The sequence below is a fragment of the Phyllopteryx taeniolatus genome, chromosome 5 (genome assembly GCF_024500385.1).
Source record: "Phyllopteryx taeniolatus isolate TA_2022b chromosome 5, UOR_Ptae_1.2, whole genome shotgun sequence".
In the NCBI taxonomy this organism is placed as follows: Eukaryota; Metazoa; Chordata; class Actinopteri; order Syngnathiformes; family Syngnathidae; genus Phyllopteryx; species Phyllopteryx taeniolatus.
In genome coordinates, this window is record NC_084506.1 from 31,350,710 (window position 1) to 31,372,123 (window position 21,414).

General features: G+C 39.8%; 1 protein-coding gene across 1 annotated transcript; it reads left to right on the forward strand.

Moving 5' to 3' along the window:
* Nucleotides 1-838: 838 nt before the first annotated feature.
* On the forward strand, nt 839-20,290 carry si:ch211-216l23.2 (uncharacterized protein LOC565061 homolog). Its single transcript, XM_061774905.1, has 9 exons — nt 839-1,100; nt 2,352-2,438; nt 6,570-6,643; nt 8,492-8,612; nt 13,813-14,012; nt 17,015-17,293; nt 17,382-17,546; nt 18,905-19,093; nt 19,260-20,290. The coding sequence occupies exons 1-9, from the start codon at nt 1,039-1,041 to the stop codon at nt 19,289-19,291; spliced, it is 1,209 nt and encodes a 402-aa protein (XP_061630889.1). The 5' UTR covers nt 839-1,038; the 3' UTR covers nt 19,292-20,290.
* The last annotated feature ends 1,124 nt before the right edge of the window (nt 20,291-21,414 follow it).

Here is a 21,414-nt window from a genome sequence, read left to right on the forward strand (position 1 = left end):
AAACGCATGGATGGATGAAAACTTGATTTGAACATGTACATCAATTGCACATGATTCAAATGTGGTAAAGTGACATTATTTTTGAAGAGTAGGGAAAAGTAAAGAAAAAAACTATACATGTTCAAATTAAGTATACTACAGGACTTCCCCCCCCCTCCCCCCAGTGTGTTTACAGCATCCACACTCATCATATATTGCTCAAAATCGATTGGGTTCTTGCCTGGACATTGAGCAAGCAAACATTTCCAGTTGCTCACAACTAGAAACTGAAATGTTCATGAGAATTTGCTCCTCCCTCGAAACTGAAATTAACTTAATACTCAAATAGTGATTCATATCAATAATATGATCGCAATATAACCCTTCATGTGCCCAATACGATGCTGGTAGACCACCTAGTGGCAGTGAGCAGTACAGTAAATGATAATCAAAGAAATCTTACTTGACGGAAAGGCAATGCCACGACAACACTGCCTGGCGATGAAGTCACTTTTAATTTAACACAGCTCTGGAATTTAGAGGCCGCTGCAAAATTAAACAATTAGACAAAAGAAAAACGAGATGACTTAAGTATAATCTTTTTGGCCAGAGTCACTTGGCTTTGCTGTGCTTGTGTCACAATCACCGACGCTTAAAGAAAATGACAGTTTATTTGCATCTCAATGAAGGTTTGTTAGCATAAATTGATAACTTTGCAGATGCAGTGGTCTCTTAATTGTTGCCGCGGCTGTAAATTGGACAGACCGTTGGTTTTGCGTCACGTGACGGATATTATGCATGCAGTACTACTTCTATGCCACTATGCGTGACTTCATGAAAGGTGGCGCACTTCTTGAACAACCGTTCTCAAACGCCATGAATCCTACCATCGAAGAAGAATTCGTCGCTCCCTCCTCGGACGCAGTATGATATTCATCCCTGCCTGGCGTGGACAACCAAGTGCTTGCTATTGGGGAGAAAACACGATAACACGCGAGGAATTTGTTGAGTCGACGGGTCATTGAGCTTGCTGCTTTAGGGCTGAGAGGCTCCGGTAAAATGTCGTCTTGGCCGAAATCCTCCAAAGCTTCCCGGCGGCAGCAGGGTAACTCAAACGGCAGGTTAGTACATTTTCGCCGTTTTGCTTTAGCATGCTACTCAAGAGTCACCACACAATGCAGATGGCCGCGTTTGTGTATCGGGGCGCATGCTAGCGCCTGTGCGTCAGCTCATTTAAGTGATAATTGTAAAATGAGTCTTTGTGCGAACTGTGCAGGGGAACATATTGACAATCCTAGAGCGAGTGAAGTGAGGAAAAAGGCTGCAATGACTAACAAAACAAGTCAAAATGAAGAAGAAGAAAAAATATCAGAGGCACCTAATGGTGCAAGTAAATCAGGAAAGTACTCAGCAAGATTAGGAACATGTAACGAAGTTTTACAAAGTAAAAGAAGATACTGTAAGGCCAAGGATGACACAGTCACTAATGCTTTTCAGTCGCTTTATTCCCATGAGCGGTAACATGATGCACATTCGTACAAGAGCTGCTCTCGGCCACAACTCACGCCTCGGCATTCCAAATCCACACACAGACTCCCTGACTTGAGCCAACGTTGAAGCTTTATCAAATGGCCTTTCGCGTTTTCAATTCTTGCTTGTGTCACAGACGCCAATCAACAAGGCCACACGCTCAGAGACTTCAGATATTGCTATTTTGAATAAGGTCAACTTTCTATATTTTATAGCTGAAGTCATCAATTGCACCCAAAAAGCTAAAGGCAGCCCAGAGGAAATGGCAACTGTTATGAAAATATCTTCTATATCTTACACGAAAGGAATAACCTTTGAATTAATACAAGGTGAGCGGAGGAACAGGAAAATAATAGAAACAGACATTTATGAATTCATAAAAAGCATTTATTAAGCTATAGGGAAAAGTAGATATTGTGGCAAAAGTACGAGCTACATGATGTCTTGATAATAATTAGGTATCAAATCCATGAGGAACTGAGTATATGTTTATAAATAAAGACATTTGGATTGACAAATACACACACAGTCAGTCCCCCAAAAATGATGCACACATCAGGAAGAAAACATCCATCCATCCATTTTCTGAGCCGCTTATCCTCACAAGGGTCGCGGGAGAGAATTGGCTGGTGACCAGTTCGGGGTGTACCCCGCTTCTCGCCCAAAGATAGCTGGGATAGGGTCCAGCACGCCCGTGACCCTAGTGAGGATAAGTGGTACAGAAAATGTATGTGTGTGTGTGTATATATATATATATATATATTAAATAAACAGATCTTATATTACTATTCTCTTTAATGTATATTTTTTTACTCTTTGTGTATGTGTGTTTTCTGGTCCAGTGCCCAGCCGCTGAGGTTGTTCCGGAGAAGTGCGCCATATTCCGGCAGGGAGGAGAGGACCGAAGATCTCAAGGATGCCCTGGACATGTGTGTGGAATTTGATTCGATTCAATTTTATTTATGTAATGACAACAATAGTTTGAACAGTTCTATGACAACATAATCCTAATTTATTAAGAACACAGTATGAGCGAGCACTGGGTGACGGAGGTAAGGAAATTTCCCTCTCAAGGAGAAAACTTGCAGCAGTTACATATGCTGCTTTCCCATTACAAATTCCAGAATGGTCTGGCCCCCTGCTCTGTCCCGGCCTCGCTTGGCCTGGCCGCTGTTGCTTTTCGATTACAACAGGCACCAATCAAAAGTGGGAGGGATTAGGGCGGGATCAAGAAGAAGGTGACGCGCTTGTTTATTGTTGCGTCTTCCGTCTTGCTGTATTTCATCATCTGCCAATATGTACAAAAAAAGCCCACAGCACCTCAGTCGACCACGGAACAAAAGCTGGTTTAAGCCTGCCGCACACTGCGCGACCTGGTCGAACCCGACTGGACCGGACCATCGCGTAGCGTTCCAGACGCACTCGTGCACATGAGCGATTCACAAGTGGACTTCCGGCAAGCCTGTTTAGGCATTTGATGCTGTGTATTATTTTGTACTTTAGCCCATTCCTTAAACCATAAAAAGATAGATTAATTGTTAAGAAGCAGGTTGCTAAAGAGCAGAGGGTGTTTGTGAGAATAAAAGCAAGAGTACGGATATTCTGGTCACAAGGTTTGCTTTTTCATCCACAGGTACATTATGATTATAATTAAGTATTGATGTAAAATGCAATAATTGATGCTTTATATACTATTTATATGGGTTGATGCGGCGCAGTGGCAAGGCTCGCTAAACCCGGAAATGTGTTTTCCCCATGCGGCGATGTTAAGACGGCCATTCAAATTATGAATCGCGGCAAAACCAGTGGCAGACTGATTGGACACTCATGAAAACAGTCGCCTAATCATGCACACTGTGCGACAGTTCAGTTGGGTTCGGCAGCGTCGCTCGGTCTGCAGCAGCCTTTAGACACCATGATTGTGAAAGTGACAACTCAACGTGCTTAAAAATCATTCCCTGCCAGTCCTCCATGTTAACATGGATAATTTGAATCCAACAGCTGCGATTGGCTGGCAACCAGTTCAGGGTGTACCCCGCCTCCTGCCCGATGATAGCTGGGATAGGCTCCAGCACGCCCGCGACCCTAGTGAGGAGAAGCGGCTCAGAAAATAGATGAATTCAACAGCCGTCAATGGCAGTAAATGAGTTTTCAAGAAACGCCTACATCTCTCAGCCCATCAGATGACAGTTACTGTATATCACGGTCCTCCTCGGCCTGCATTTTAGAACCAGGTCGCAGGAGGTTCTGAAAAGCGGTGCCTTTGTCACTGCCCGACCTCGAAAAAGTATAATGGAGAAGCGACCACTCGGGGCTTTAAGTTGAGCAAACACCTCATGTTTTACAGTGTGCATAGTGAGACTCATGACACGATGGAGTGACGTGTCGAATTTCCACTGTGAGTCGGAATTTATAAAGCTCATGATGCGTAAAGCCACAGTTGTGCTCCCAGCGCTTCTCAGCCTTACAAACATACAACAAATCATGGAACTATACAGGTAGTGTTTTACGTGAGAAGCAGATGCACGAGTTCCATGTTTTGCTTGTAAGATTCATCTCCCTTACCGAGTTTTAGATCCGACTTCAGGAAGACGGGGTGATTAATACGTGGAGGGGATGTATGAATTAATGAAAGGGTCGCCTATATCATTTTGGTCGCGGTCTCGAGGCCTGCAACACAAGGTTGAGCGTGTGATTATGATCAGTGGGTTGCTTCATCTACTACTTGTTCAACCCTGACTGGTTCTAATTAATGAAGTAAATGCTGAGCATAAGCTGTCCTTTTCGACATCAAATTAATGTTAAGTCCTCTACTATGGTTATGTTATCTATTCTAACTACTAGGCTTGATAACATTTTGAGAATGCAGTTAGAAATTCAATCGCAAGGTCCACGGCAATCACTGGCCAGATTTTGTTTTAGCAAAATATCAACATTTAAAACGGGTTTACACATCCATTTAAAAAAATAAAATAAAAATAAAAATAAAATCTCAACTAATGTTCAGAATGTGAAATATCCCACACAACGAAACAAAAAAAAAAATGGCACGTGTATGCACTTATTGTGTGTTGTAATCCAAATAACGAACACAGCACATCACAACATAACGGTGCTTGTCGAGGTACCAAGACTGACATGTGAGAGGCAGCATGGTGCCACTGTGCAGCCATACGGCTGGAAAGTAGTAGTACATGGCTTGAATTAAGCGGTCTTGCATCGCAGTTTGCAAGTCAAATTTTGCATTTTGCGCCTCAAAAAACGGCAAAACTGTGAATCAGTTTTGCCGTGGAGACGGTTGCAAAGAAGGAAGCCTGTAGGGGCGTATGTGACAATGTGCTTACGTCACCGATGCGTGGACGCTGAAGCTCTCCGCTAAGGGCAACGCTGCGTCATGGGACCCGAAAGACGAAGGTGACATAGTAACAGTGCAAATCAGTGAGATTAGCGTTAGTCTACTTTACTAACATGACGTTAGCCTTGCAGCCTGCGGAGTGTCTCCGTTAATTACGAGTACTGTCGAATGGGTGGCTTGTTTATTATGGTGACAAGTAGACTATGACGCAAGCATAGCGGTACATACAAGGTGCGTTTTGCTCAGTGTAGTCACTTTGTGACATATGATGATCTTTAAGTGGAAAAGCTTTGAGTCAAGTAGGTGAAAAACGTGCCAAATGTGGTCAGAGAGGAATAAGAGTAAAATAGGTCATGTACCCAAACAGAGGACTGTTTTGGTGAAGTCGGATGAAGGAAATGTTTGTCTCTCGAGGGTTCTTCATTTTAGTTTGAACAAATTGAGCACTTCCAAAACTTGCAGTAGTACAAAGTATGTTTCTTATTCCTAGTCAGCTGGTCTAAGGTCATAAATGCGCAGCCATGAACCTAATGTGTTGTCACACAATGCTAAAATGCTAGCTGGTTAAGTGAAGATGCACAAAGGATTAGTTTTTTTCTTTAAATTAATGCTTTATCTTTTATGCACAAATTGAATTTAAGAAATACAAACTTGGATTATATAACAAAAGTTATTAAGTGAAAGGTCTTTTTCTCTTTTGTATTCATAATTGGTCTTTAACCAAGGAAAATTTTGTTTTCCAAATATTCAATTGTTCGATAGATCATTTTCTTTCTCCACCTGTGTGGCAATACACTTTTGAACTTCTTGATGTAACTGGGTTTTAGTTTTATTGACAATCGCTGTACCTGCTGTGCACGTCTTGACCTGAGGGGCATTGAGATACACGCATTAACAAAGAAAGTAGAAGTCACAATCAAATATTATTAACTTGTTTTTCACAGAGTTTGAACAATATATGCCAGAGAGTATTGTTATATTGCCTGTTTGTATGTGGTTATACAGCGTTTGTGTACCAATATTATTTATTTGGAGAGAGATAAGTGCAAATTTTCATTAAGTCGTCAATGGTGTTTTTCATTCATGGCGTGTTAGCTTTGAGGTCGCGATTTTTTGGGAATGAATGCAAAGAAACAAAGAGTGTGATGTATTTCAACATTCAGTTGGTGTAATTATTTTGTTATGCGAGTTTAGTTTTACATTGAACTTAAACTGGAGTGTGAATAAATGAGTTGAAGCAAGCAACATTCACTTTTACTCCTTGCTACTATGTTAGCACTTTAGCAAACTGTTGTTGTGATCACATGGGATCTTCATACCGTTGGCGCTGCTGGATCAAAGTGCTGGAGCATGGAATGGACTGCTTATATAAGAGTTCTAAAATGTGTGACTTTAGATCCAGTCCAATCTGACAGTTTTCTTTTTTCTGGCTGACATCAGACCAATTTCCGATCTCAAAGATCGGACCGGGACGCCACTAGTTAGTCATGTACTACGGTGTGTACAAATTTGCATTACGTCGATGTTGTAAGAACGGAGCTCTGTAGTGACCAAGGACTCCCTGTATAAAAAGCCAAAATGTTGATTTCATTTGAACTTTTTAAAAACAATTATTGTGTAGGGTTGAAATAAGCGTCCCTTTTGAGTGTCTACATTGTTATTTATACACGTATAATTAAATGCACGTTTACCACCTGTCTTTCAGTTACAAAGAACTAGAGCAAAAGCAAAACTACAGTGGGAGTGTCAAGTATGACGGCGCAAAGCATCAACCCAATGGTGAGATTTCCCACAAGTTCTTCAAACACATTCTCAACAGAACTGGTTCCTCTCAAATGGAAGGAAATGAAATGTTACAATATTGCACGACTTCTGCATTACTTTGAAATGGCTTTAATCAAAACGACTGTAGAATTCCAAAGTATGACATTTAAATTTAATACATTGATAGCATTTAAACAAATCCCAGTCTTAATTCTTTTCAATATTTACATACATAAAACAAACATGCTTGCCAGGTTCTATGTGCGAATGTAAACATGTTCATTATACATGCTGACTATTGGGATGGATGGATGGATGTATGTAGTAGTTCAATATATTTTTTCCGTTTTTGGAAAATGTGTACATGCATTAATCAATATCAAAAGACATGGAGATTCTTGCACCAGATTTAGCAGAAAGTAAATCTCCATCTAACATTAGATTTCCCTGACGGAATCCAGTAGTTTCTTCTCGTTAATAAAGGAAAAATGCAATATATGGTTATCGAGATTATAAAATGACCTATCAGGATATGCATTTTTCTTCTTATCGCACACCAATGGATGGATGGATGGAGTACAAAGAGTACATAGACAGACAGAAATGTGTTTAAATAGCCGGCCTGGGAAAGTATTGTAACAGCATAACAAAACTGTAATTGCTTTACTTTTATCACGCATTTCTGGATCAAATGTACCGATGCGTGAAATGGTCATAACAGTGAACCGCCACTGTTTTCGGGGATAGTGACCCCGCCCTGCCGCGAATATCGAAGATCTCAGCATAATTGACACCCCAAAAAGGGTTTGTAATAGGGTTGGGAATCTCTGGCATGAGGCCGATTCGATTAAAAAATGATATATTTATGGGCGGAGCGATTCGATTTGATTTGATTCAGTAATAGGAGCGATACGATTCTCGATTCCATTCGATGATAGTTAACATTTGCACATGTTCCAATCATAAAGAACCTTGACCTGACTTAACCCAATTCTATCAAATGTCAAACCCTATTTTCAAACGTGTAAAAGACCACTTAACCCTGAGCATTGATGCTTTATGGCACTGTAAATATAAAATTATTTAAATGGCCCACAACAATACAAACAACACACAAACAATATTTAAAGAGCCATGGGGGGTCTCGTCCACAGTGCCATTCATGCTAGGACCAGCACTGCAAACACGCACTGCTTTTGCTGCTTGCTGAATGCTGACTGACTTTTTTAACTTTTAAGTTGTGATGACTAGCTTCGTGACTGTTCTCAGCTTCGGGATATGCCTGGCTGTGTGTCCTGCTCAGTAGTTTCCTTGTTGGGTCGTACCGTACCAACTCGAACATATAAGTGGACTCAAGAAGCATTAGTTTGCTGAGTTCCTGCCCAAGGAAATTGAACACTACTTTGCTATCCCTATGACCACAAACGTTGCTTAACAACTGAAAAGCTATTTGATTTTGAAATAGTTACGCTACAGAGAAATGTAGTTAAACAAGTAGTGTCGCTAGTATCCACCACTGCTGTGTTTGGTTCTAAACTACGTTACGTCCACGGCTCCCAGCGTGAGAGCTCTCGCACTTGTTTTAAGATATAAAAACTGTAAAGCCTCAAGCGACCGCTTTCTAGCCTCGCGATATCCATGTCCACATCCCTACAACCGATGTATCTAAGGATTACTGACGGATAACGGAGTCTGCTACCGATACAGTCGTATCTCTCGCCTTTACGAACGGGTATCCGGTCACATCGGATTATCTTCCCAACCCTAGTTTGTAATTGCTTAAAGATGACACAAGATGCAACAAAGCACTTACAATGCAGAGGACCTCTCCTTATCAAACCTTGTATCTTTTGTCTCCTTCAGCCAAGCCCGAGACCGCTCCAGCAGACAGACGGAAAACCTTGTATCAAAGGTTCTATAGGCAAGTGCAGGAGGATCAGACAGCAGCTGACTGTGTGATAATTTCCATGACCAACCAGTGCTTGTGAGTACAAATTGCAAATATCCAAGAAATGGTTTCCAGCACTTTGGGTCAAGGACTTCTACTTGGATAGTTACCAAGTTGTGCTGAAACCAAGCTGGAAAGACTGTCGCTTTCCCGTGCCCTTGGTCTTTTGTATTGCTGTATCTATTCAGAGTTGGCGTTACCACCAGTGATGCCGGTAACGCGATCTAAAGTAACGCGTTACTCTTAAATTGCGGCCATTTTGAGTAACGAGCAATGTAACGCGTTACTATATCCAAGGAAGTAGTCTGTTTACAGTGACTTCCTCAAACTACCAATAGTTACTTTTGAGTCAACACTGTCTTTTAACAAGGAATCATTTCTGGATAATGACTTGCAGATGGAGTAGTCCATCTGTCCAATAGAATTTTGACAATTTAGCAGACCACATCCAACCGAACGTTTCGTGGAAAAGGACTGAGAGGTCATTGTTTGTACAATCCACAGTGCCAGTAGGGTAATATAAAAGTGCAAAAAAATACAAGGTTTCACTGTCAAAATTTTCCTTGCTGAAAAGTGTATGTGATTGACTTTTTTATTTACAGATTAAACAATTTTAAGCTTTACTGGTGTGTTAAACACGTAGGCATTGTGGGTTAATTATTCATATCGAAGTGCGCGGTCAGAATTATGTCATGGAGGTAGAGACTGAAGGACTTGCAATACGTAGCTTAAATAATACTTACATCGAAAAGTGAGCGTGTTCAATGTTGTCTGGAGGCCGGACTGCTCGTGAGCTGGTTTAACGCGCTGCACCGCTGACGTTCACGTAAGTAAGTACTTCTCCGCTCGTCAACATACATGCAAATCAGTCGCCTTTCAGCGAAATTCGCCGTTTTGAACTCAAAATAGGCTGTTTGCGTGAATCGTATAGATCCGATGAGGTTTTTTTTTTTTTAATTAAAAAAAAAAATTATAAAAAATTTATTATTATTAAATGGCCTTACAGAATGGTGGATCTGTATGCCTTAGTGCTGGAACTGTTTTGCTGTGCAACAGAGGAGTTTGAAATACTCCCTCTGTTTATTTTTAAATGTTTAATTACTCTGATGTGTATTGAAAATGCAGCCGGACAGAAAAGGGTTTTATGGGGGGACAGACAGAGGGACAGGGGGACAAGAGGTGCAAACCAAAGCAGAACAATAGTGAGAAGGTCTTTATATTTGAACATAAGTAACATTACAACAGTTATTTGTAGATTGGAAGGGGGGGGCACCTGGTGAAGACATGCAATAACTAACCAAGAGAACCAGATAAGAGAAGACAGCGAAGGACAGGACAGGATGTGGGGAAACGAGCAAGGCAGTGTTACTGGTGAGTGGCGCAGTGGGATTCTTTTTTTAGTGTCTAAACACCTGTAAGAACCTGTGAGTTGATATGTCAGTATAACTTGTTGTTATTAGTGATCCTAGTACACGTAATTAAAGTCTATAGTTTCTATCGAACATTTTAGTGAATGAACATAAAATCACATGCATGTTAGTCAATTGGTGTACGGAGACGCTGTTTTGTACTTCTTGAACGCTGACAGCTAGCGGTAATGGTACTTTTACTCCGTAACACTGATCTAAATGTCGCTCGCTAATTTTATTGATCAATTATTGCTTATTTATCAACTATTTCGTGTACGAGACTTCGACTTCCGCACCGGGCGCTGTTTGCGCCAATCTAATTTAAGCGCTAGTGACGTTTAAATCTAGTTCACCAATCAAGTGACAAAAGAAAGTCACATGACCTCACACAACGTCTTCTATTGGGCTTCCCCGGGCATAGGTATTAGCACTAGATAAGCCAACCCGGCTGATCGTCGTGCCTAAATAGCCACCATTTGGGGAAGGTCATCGTTACCATTGAGGGCAACGGCACGCTACTCATGTTTACATTTAGACGAACAAAAACAACAGCTTTCATTTCTTGTAGAATTTGTTTGGCGCTGTCTGCCCAAACGTGAATATTTCAGGTCACTTATAACTTGAGAAAACACCGTGCAGTAAATTGCAATTTTTTATTTTATTTTTTGTGTGCTATTTACTCAGTACTTGAGTAATTATTGTGTACTTTTTACTCTTAAGTATTTTTTTGGAGGACTACTTTTTGAGTAGTCACATTATTGTCAAGTAACAGTACTCTTACTTGACTACAATATTTGGCTACTCTAACCACCTCTGGAGCGATCCATCCTCTATTGCTACTCTTACGTTTAAGTAACATTTTTGCTCATCAGATCAGCCCGTGACGTATTTGTTGCACCGGTCTTTTGTATTTTCGTGTTGAGGTGCTGCGGGTCGTGGCCCTGGTTGTGCTCCCAGCGGAAACGCGAAGCGCACACAACATCGGCGACAAAAGCTGAGCCGCTAGTACACTGTATTAATTAGGAAATGCGCATACAATTATCCAATTCGTTTACGGATGTTAATGTTAAATGTATTAAGCGGCGGAGCAATGTTAGGGACTATGTCACGACATAGAATGAACTAACTTCAAATCCAGAAATGGCTAACAATAACAGAAAAATATTGTACTTAATATTTTCCTGGAGGATGCATTTGGGATTAGCCTTTGAAGTTGGTGATAGTGAAAAATTAAGTGAAATAGACAATGATTTTAGTCAAAACAGGCAAGAATATGTTATATGTGCCCCCACTAGTCAAAACATGGTATTCTGTAGGCTTTTTTTGGGCCCGATCAGCAAGTTTAAAAAAAACAATAACCGATCACCAATCTGATCACAAGATGGAGCAATGTGTCTATTTACATGACTTGTTCATTTATTGTATATACTTGTGTACTGTATACTGAGTACGTATCTTCAAAATTATTCTCGAGCATTTTAGACTTAAAAACAACTTTAAAACGTCAATTACCTCCAGGGCGCATTCGAGGATTGGCCACTGACATGAGTTTAGGTCAAATAACGACAAATAATGGGGGCTAACTTACTGTAATAAAATTACTTTATTGCAATTAAATTATTACTTTAACAAATACTGTTAATGACATGCTTACTCTAACTTTGTCAGTGTCCCGGCTATATGGACGGGTGTTGTACAGAGTTTGCGTCTTTTTTTTTTCTCTCTCTTGAACGCGGCATGCTCCTCCTTGTGTACATTCTTCAGGTGCCCGATCAAATTTGTTGTTGAAGCATTGAGATGACGTTCCCCACAACATACTTCAGTTGTGCACAGACTCCAAATAACTTAATTTGTCTGAGACAAGATTGAAAAAAACTTTATTGGCCGTCAGATAGTTACAGTACTATGCCACAAGACACGTGACAAGGTTAAAAATAAACTAGCTTTTGGATTCATACGCAACGGCGACGTGGAGTAAATGATCTTTGCGGAGCCGATCGATGATGTTATTGATCGGATCGGCAAATTATGACATGAAAGCCGATCGGCCAATCAGCATAAAATGCTAATTATCGGCCGATACCCATCGGCGTAAAGTCCAGTATTCTGGTTAATATTGTGTTTGAGGAATAAGAATTAAGCAAATTCATCAATTTTCACCTATTCCAGGAGGCATCCATGTTGGGTAATCGCTATCTGCTGGTGACTGAAATGAACATCACAGGCACACTCGCAAACGTCATGTGACCATGTCATGTTTGCTGCGATAACTAGCAGAACTACGGGTTGATTACGTGATGGTTTGGACAATTTTCTAGCAAGTTTGAGTTCAAACTGTGTCTGTTTCATGTCACTTCCAATTAAAGTGAGAAAAATTAAGGAGTCATAATATATTGTATAATCTTTCTCATAGAATGTACTATATCGTTATCAGGATATAAGATGGCCCATATAGTGAAAGTTTTTTTCCACATCACCAAGCACTACCACGCAACAACAAAAATCTGTTGATTCTGTGGAAATCAAACATTAAAAGTTCCAATTTTAAAGTGTGATGTATTGTATCAGTATTGGCACATAGTCTATATTTTGAACGGTAGTGCTCCTTGGTTTCAACGACAACAGATATTCTTTTTTTCTCCTTACAGTTAAGTCCCATGAATAGACCAAACTCCCAAAACAATTGAGACAACAAAGCAGCATTAAAGCTTGGTGAAATGTTGCCGTGTGTGTACATTGCTTAACATTTGATTCATTTCTTTTTGCTTCCACCATCTTTGTTTTTGTTTAAAAGATGGGTCTGAACCACAAACTCTGAATGGTTTAAAAACAGTAGGTAAACCGAAAGACATTCATCACAGCAACAATCCTTTTGCTTCCTATTTCTGACTTTAGGTCACATTGCTCATAAAGAAAAGAACATTAACAACATTAGATAGACTGCACATTTTCATGAGTTGTACCACAATAGTACACTACCCTCCTTTGAAATGTAACTGATGAACACAATATAAATCCATAAATAGGGCTTCACTCATAGCAAAGATGTTTGTTTTCATTTTTTTGATTGATCAACCTATGTCGAAAATGTTTTCTCACAGTGTTTGTCCTGCAAACTGTTACCGTATGCATTGTTTCCTAAATATTTTGCAAAAGCCCCACACAAATAATGTACAGTCATGGAAATATGCTGTAACCGAAATACTGCTTCATAGTAATGATGCCAAAGCATTGAACAACTTGAGTTGAAACTGTTGTTCACCACTCAACCACAATTAAGTGTTTTACAGCGAACATTTCCCCTAAATATCGCAATGGTTAATGCACTGTATGACTGGTGTACATTTAATATTACTTTTTTCTATACACATTTCCAGTAAATGTTTTCATCTTGTAATGATGGGCAACACGGTAAAACGACATGCTTACACAAAATTCACAATGTCATCATAGAATTACATTGAAATCAACACAATTCATAGTTTTGTCCAATTTAGACACCTGAATCTGCATCAGTCAGATTTAGCAAAAATGTATACTTGTCACTATAAACACGTTGCAAAACAGGTTTTCATTTCATGCTCAACTGCACTGTCGAAACACTACATGCATGCAAACACAGAATTGTCCTACATTGGACTTGCAGGGTTTTCATTAGGCAGTGACCATAAAATCTTTGTTCAGTCTGCAACACTTCAGTTTAACTGTCACCTAAGACTAATTTGTTATCAGATAAGTCTTATTAATTTGATTTAGGTTGGTCTTCATTCCAGTTGAGTCGGTCAACATAGAGGTGTTGAGTTAACATGTTTCTCTTCCTCTCAAAGGGATTACCCCAAATCGCTAAACCAGTGCTTGCAGGAGCGTGGCCTGTCAGTGGAAATGCTCTACCTGCAGGCGGAGTCAGGCCTGACCCAAGCCCTACAGGATGTCCGAGGTGTTGGCTCCCCGTTATGTATTCTGTTGGAGCAGACAAACATAGCTCTGTCATCCTGCACTGTTATCATTTTCTCAGAGTCCCTCAAAAGTAAGTCCCAGACCCCTCAAAACCACTTCCAACTCCAAATATCCATCCCTTTTCTAAGCCCCACCGCAGACCGTTCAATGTATAGTATACTCACAAAATCTTGTCTACATGTCTAGCAAACCTCTTAAAACCCCAAATCAACACATAATAATTCAAATTCACACTTATTTTATTTTTTTATTTTTTTTATTTTTATTAAAAAGCCCCCAAACGTTTTTGCATTCCCTTGCATTAATCTCATACTGACTGCAATGTCCACAGTTGACATTGCGTACAGTGGTTAACTCTAGTCCAAAAATACCACACAATCAATGTTTAATAAAGAAGACAATATTTTATTACAACTTGGGTTTCTTCACAACTTTGTATCCCAGTTCGTATCTTAAAAGAGAAAAGTAAAATAAACCATGAAATTAACTCACACATCTCTGTTCTTGCCATCCATAGTTGAGCAATTTCAGTCGCTCATTAGTGGTTGCCTGTTTTGTTTTCAGCTTTCTTTGCTGCTCGATTGGTAGATTTTTATAAATTCACTGAGCGTAATATGGTTGCCTCTGGGGATGGGTATTTGAGGACATTTTCTTGATTGACTATGGGGCCAATTTATGATTAATTAATTAGTTTTTTTAAATGCTATTTTTAGATTGTTCATAGATGGGAGGAATTGGTAACAGCTTTAGATTGTAAACGACTTGAGACTGAATGCAGGGCGTCTCTGCTGGTTGCAGCCAAGTACTGTAGTGCATTCCATTTTCATGCAATTAATCAGCATGAAGTTCATATAATTAAGCAGGGTTGGCACTGGGTCATGAAACCTTTTAGCCAATGTGGCTAAACAGTATAAAAATCTAGCCAAATTGTGTAATTAACCACAACATCACGTGTGTTTATGTGGCTAAACCTAAACCTTTAGCCACACTTAGCCAGTTTTTGTCACTGGGATGCTAATAAGCTTTTAACGACGTGGGCCCAATTAAACTACCCATTCATCAATCACTAAACCTTTAACGCCACATGCCAGAATATGCGCGCTCACTCCAACTTTTATCAGGCAGCTTTTGACCCGGGCGACTTTTATTATTCCCATTGCCACATGCTGTTTCAAATAGCCATTGGCAAGGTGGCAAATGGTCAGTGTGAAGACTCTTTATGATCAATAAATCAACTGATTGTTATGCCCATCACGTGTCGCTTCCAAATGTGCCATCTAGGGATGGCCCGATCGGATCACGTGATCCAAAATTGGGGGCGATCACGTTTTTATCCATTTTCTGAAACTTTAAAGGTTACAAAAATGACAAAATAATCCATAATAGCTTCATTTTACATAATGTAACATTTTGGGCTAATTTTAGTGCCAGTATAGACTGCCTGTAACAGACACATAGAGACTGTGTGTGCGTGATTGTGTGATTGTGTGAGTGAGTGAGTGAGTGAGTGAGTGAGTGAGAGAGGGAGAGAGCGAGAGAGACATCTTTGTCCCCTAAACTTGTGCAGGGTTTCATACGAGATATGATGTGAAAACATTTTGCTTACATGCCACTCAGGGCGAGCCGTCAATTTAAATAAGTCTGCAAAGCCTGATATACTGTATAAAGCCGCCTCGCTGAACTGCATCGTCAAAGAGTTGAAAGAACAGACAGGCCAGCAATTTGGATGCATTCAAATGACTTAACTTTAAATAGAAGTATAACAGGTGTGAACTATTTTGTGACAAGCAAGCGTTATGCATCCTGGCTGCACTTAACGAGGTCATAAATCAATAGTGTGAATTTGTAGGAGAGCGGAGACGTGCTAAAATAATAAATAACGATGTAAATGTATTGTTTACCGTGCGGTCCAACAAAGATAGCCCCCCACCCCCATGCTATGTTTAAGCTGACGATATGGGCCATTCCACCAAATTGGTATTATTTGTCTCCAGGAAATAAAATGTATGGCTGCACCATACAAGCGTCCTGCAAATGAATCTGTAATTTGCTTAGTGTTAACATTCTATTAGCATAAATGTCATGTATTTATATATTTAATGTATTTGTTACTATTATGTTAAAAACGTTTAAAAAAAAAAAAATCATTTTTTTTATTACAATTATGTTACCCGAGTTGGGCCAATACACATACCAAGTATAAATACACAGTGGTTTGAAAAGGTATTGGCCCCCTTTTCAAATTCTTATATTTTTGCATAGTTTACCCACTTTAAGATCATCAAACAAATGTAAATATCAGACAATGTGACCTTAAAATGATTTTTAAATGTCATTTATTAAGGGGAACAAAACTGTGCGTGTATACACGCACAATGTATGAGAAAATATGGATCCACACTTTTTTTTTATTATTATTTTTTAATGCATTGTTGAAGTATCACATCAGGACTCCTTAAAATGAAAGACTGATGCAAAAAAAAAAATGTGATCGGGACATCCCTTTTCCTAATGATCCCAAGATTTGATACATTTCTTAGCTGGGATTAAAATCCAAGTTGTAACAAAGTGTAGTTTTCCTTAAAATGTACTTCACTCACTTTACAGTTTGCCGTCTGTCAAAGCGTGCTTTAAATCACCAAATGAACTTTAAATGACATTAAAACAATACATGGAAAGTTTTTATTCAAATTGAAATAAACTATTTCATTGATAATTATCAACCATATTACCAATCTCAGATAAAAAAACAAAAGGAAAGCAAAATCACACTTTTCAACATGTTCAGTTACAGACCACACATTTCCATCTCTATAAATGTAGTCAAATCTGTATCGGCATATCAGCACACTTTTCACAAACTTCCCTTAACATTTCACCAATCCAACCAATGAAATCACACTGAAACAAAATCCACCAGAAGTTGCAGATGCCTTCATCACTGTAAAACCAGCTCAAAGGTGAAGATCCAAATGCCATGCAACAACTTAAGTTCCATCTACTTTCCTTTCACGACATCCCTCTTGAGGCCACTGTGACACATGAGTGTTAACCTTCCACTTTCACCCACAGTCCACCGCAACATGCCCAAAGACCAGGCCATGGACTTTGTTGTAGCAGAACACAGGCGTGGAGTCGGTAAAGAAAGTACGAAAAGGGACCCCGCAGATATTGCATCACAGGCGTCGCAGTTGCTGGGGGAATTTCTGGATCGGGAAAAGATTGAGCGACACCTTGTTCCCTCTGAAATCCGTCAGTCCCTCCAGCTGTTGTCTGAAGGCGTGCACATTTACCCCGAGGAGCTGGAAGCCATCTCGACGTACGTCCGCTCCCGTCAGGAACACTTCAGAGGTGGGACACTATTGAGTCGTGTCACAAAAACTGATTCTTCTATTGATCTCTTCGGAGCACCTTGACTCTGCCTGCGTTTTCTCACCAGCGAGTAACAACGGGGAACAGAAGGGCAAAATGTTACCTTCGGGACTGGGAAAGCCGCCTCCCCTTCTCCCGACACCGCTTGGGCCGCCTCAGTGCGCAAGTGAAGCAGGGCGCCCATTGCTGGACCGTTCTCCGCCCACGCTGATGCCACTCTTACCTTCACCAGGTGAAGACCTTACACTACAGGTGTCAAGCTCAAGGCTCAGGGGCAAGATCTGTCCAGCATGTTTTTGTATTATTTTTATTTATTTTTTTGCTCATTTTGGCAGTAAATCTGTATCCAAATTGCAATTATCCTTCTATTTAACTGGTTGGAAAGCCTTTATTTTCACCATTTCCCTTAACATTAGTTGGACATGTAACTCGAGTTGCATACTAAAATCTTTGCTTGCCATTATTTTCCATAACGTCTGATTTAAAATTCAATTTGTAGTTGAAAATCTAGAACAATCAAATGCAGGGGCAATTGCGTATGGTACAGTGGGTACGGAAAGTATCCAGACCCCCTTAAATTTTTCACTTTTTGTGATATTGCAGCTTTCCGTACCCACTGTATATGTAGTAATGTGAGCAGGTGAAAACTACATTACAATGGTTTCCATCAACGAGTCTCAAAGTGCAGTACTAGTGGTAGGTGGGCTCCCTCTAGTGGCATGCAAAAGAATTAAAGAATGAAATCTTCCAACTGCATGTTAAAGTGGCTTAAACCTTTTTTAATTAGTTATATTTAACTTCAGTTAAATACTGGGTGATTTAAAGGTAACTCCTTATTCTTAAGTACTTGTAATTTATTTCTGAACTTTAATTCTTACAAGAAATGAACATGAGAAGAAAGTGTATTGCATGGAATTTTATTTAAAATTCGATATGGGGGCGCCAGCATTAGCCACTAGTTTCTCAAGTTGCCTGGGAACCGCATTAACTGATTTCACAAGGAACTCTTTTGAGATGGAAGACATAACTCCTCGTATTCGCCCTAAAAGTTCTTCCAAAGTTGTTAGTTTGGTAGAATAGACATGCTCCTTTAATCACGGAACATACACAAAATATATTACAACACATTTTAAAATGGGGAGTTACTTTTCAATCACCCTGTACATTTGCATGTCATCTTTTAAAACGGTCAATTTTTCAACATTTACTTAGGTACAATTTTTATGTAATTTATGTGCAATACAGGTAATTGAATCATGATAGTTTATTTTTTCTTTTTTATGTTCAAACTGCATATTGTTAAAATGGCTTACCATGATATACTTTTGTTTTTGTTACACGCAGACCAACTAGACTACTGTAATTTAATGTTGGTCATCGTTATGGTGACACTTGGCGAGCTAACTATTTCTTGAAGGTACTATATAGCTATATAAAGAATATAGGTACTAAGCCTATAATGGAAATACCCAGTGATTTGAATGATAGTTAATTGTGACAGTAACATTTAGATATTTGGTGTGCAGGCTTCCGAGGTGTCATCCCATCATGGCGTCTGCTCTGTTTGTCACGTCGTTTCCTCACTTTCAGGTTCCTATCCGAAAACCAAGCCTCCCCCTCTGCTCTCCTTGCAACGACCGACATCCTTGCACAACTCCTACGGTGGCCCTCTAATACATCGCCTCCCTCTACGTCACCAGGGCCCAAGAGGGTCCCACGGCCTGAAAGGTGCTCCCCCCTCCCTCAAAAGTTCTCGCCCTCCACTTTTATCTACTCCAGGTGGGTTATTTTCTACTTGATTATATACGTCTGGGTATTCATGATCAACTTAATGTCTGGTGGGGTACTAATTGTGGTGACGTTTCATGATTAAAAATGTTAAACCGGGACTCTGGGAGCAATAAGGGAATGAGATGAAATGTTTTGTCCTCTTGTCTCTCCTAAGGTGTCCCTCGCCTGAGTGGCCCAAGGCACTAAGCATGCAGCATCTAACAACAACTCAACATTTAAGAGACTCTGGTTTTTATGCCTCTTTAGGATTCAACTTTTAAAAAACTGAATAGTTTGGTATGTTTTGGTTTATGTGGTTTGAATGTGTTTTTTTTTTTTTTTTTGCTCCCTCAAAGTATAGTCATCTGCATCCAGTTTACCTTTTTAGATTGACACAAACAATGTAAAGATGTTAACAAAAAGGTAGAATTGCTGATTAGTTTTAATGCTAGGCCTTGTGTTGGGAAGCTATTTTGTATCTCACAAACATGGGCCAAATCAGCCATTTTGATAATCAGCTCCAAGACAAAATATGTAAAATAGAAATGTGTTCAGAATAGCAAAGAGTGAAAGCTTTTGGTTGTGTTATAAAGTTCCACAATTCAAAATGTTGTCTACATATTCCTGAGACTCAACGAGTCCCACAGTATTTCAGTGTTTGTTTTCTTGGACTGTGTACAGTTGACCCCTGCATATTTACGCTTTGGCATTCACGAATTTACCTATTAGCAGATTTTGTTGGGTGGGGGGCACCTATCCACCATTATTTGTGGAACAACCTGTTTATTTGCAGTATTTTTTTCTAACTCTTACATACTTGAAAAAAATCACGTAGTTTAAATGTTTTTTTTTTTTTTTTTTTTTTTTGGGGGGGGCGCATTTGGTTGTTAAATCATTTTGGAAATCATATGTCACTAAGGTAATTTGAAATGCTGTGAAAGAACCCTTCTGCATTGTGTTGGAAGGAAAAGTTGTAGACAATTTTCATAGACAATGTTTGATTCCTGTACTTTAAAAAAAAAAAAAAAGTGTACATGTGAAGTGAATTAATAATTCATGGTTGTGAAGATGTTCTTTAATTTGCTCCAGTGATCTGCAGATATTTTGGGAAGCACAGAAAATTCCTTTGTTTTTTGTTTTAGGGCAAAGGTTCACCTCCCAATGTATCAAAATCATTAAATATGTGCGCCCAATGTTCTAATGCAATCTCTTTAATTTATTGAGAAACTTGGGTGAGAGTTGTCATCACAAACAGCTCAAATTATAATCTGTGAAGTTACACATTCTAATCCCTAGATCGCACCACATACCATTTAACAGACTGTCATAGTCCAAATCCCCTAAAAAATTGTACACGTGACACACAATGTTACCCAAGTTCTACACTTTCATGCTGTACAATAGTCGACTGAGAAATGGTCATGTGATAAAGCAAAGTTCTCTTAATCGTTAACGTGTCAGAAGTACACCAGTGCAGAATTGACCTATGTCGTGATGAATATTACACCTGTTTCGAGGCTTTCCCCGCTGAGTGGACTGCAACTTGACAGTATGCATTTGTCGTTGTAAAAGAAAGCCCTAACTCTGCTTATTTTGAGGAGGAGGAGGAGGAGACCCAGCAGCAAAACAAAAACAAAAAACGGAATGGGAATATCCCATACTAATTTCACAGCAGCATTTCAGAGTTTCAATTCATTCGTGACCAGGAAGACTGGTTAGAGATGTTTTTCAGGCTGAGCAGGGAGCTTCAAAGCCTCCCGCAGAGACGTCTAGATATATTATTTTTCTAGTGACCCAAAGTTTGGGAGAGTGAGACACTGCAATTATTATGCCTCCATCCATTCCCCCCTTGCTATTTACATTATAAATAGCACTTAGAAAGCACTCCGCCATCCCCGCTCCCATTGGAGGAGCGCTTTGGCGTCACCGCTCCACAAAATGCAATTTTTCTATCTGATGACGCGGCGCTGAGCGTCAGACGCCCTCTGCAGTGACGTCAAAACGTGCTGACGTCCCCTCAGCAAACGCACAATGAAGGGGCAAGTCAAGGGTGTCGGACGCCTTGCCAAGTGCACCCCCTCCAGCTCTCCCTTTCTCCTGCGGAGTGGTACAGGTGGGGCAAGACGACCTTGGTAAAATATTTCTTAGAAGCACTGACAATAGCTATAAAAAGTATACACGCCAGATTTCTTGGGTTCCAAAAAACAAATTAGACCAAGGCAAATTGTTTAAAAACTTTCCACTAAAAGGTGACATCCAATCTGCACAACTAAACTGAAAAACCCTTTTTGAGATGAGTAGTAAAAATAAAGAACTGAAATGTGGTTGCA

Bases quoted from the DNA above. Each gene is read 5' to 3' on its own strand.
- si:ch211-216l23.2 (XM_061774905.1), top strand. From the start codon at position 1,039: ATGTCGTCTTGGCCGAAATCCTCCAAAGCTTCCCGGCGGCAGCAGGGT. The intron at 14,013-17,014 runs GTAAGTCCCAGA...TTTCACCCACAG, and splicing joins TTTCTCAGAGTCCCTCAAAA to TCCACCGCAACATGCCCAAA. The intron at 17,547-18,904 runs GTGAAGACCTTA...CCTCACTTTCAG, and splicing joins GCCACTCTTACCTTCACCAG to GTTCCTATCCGAAAACCAAG.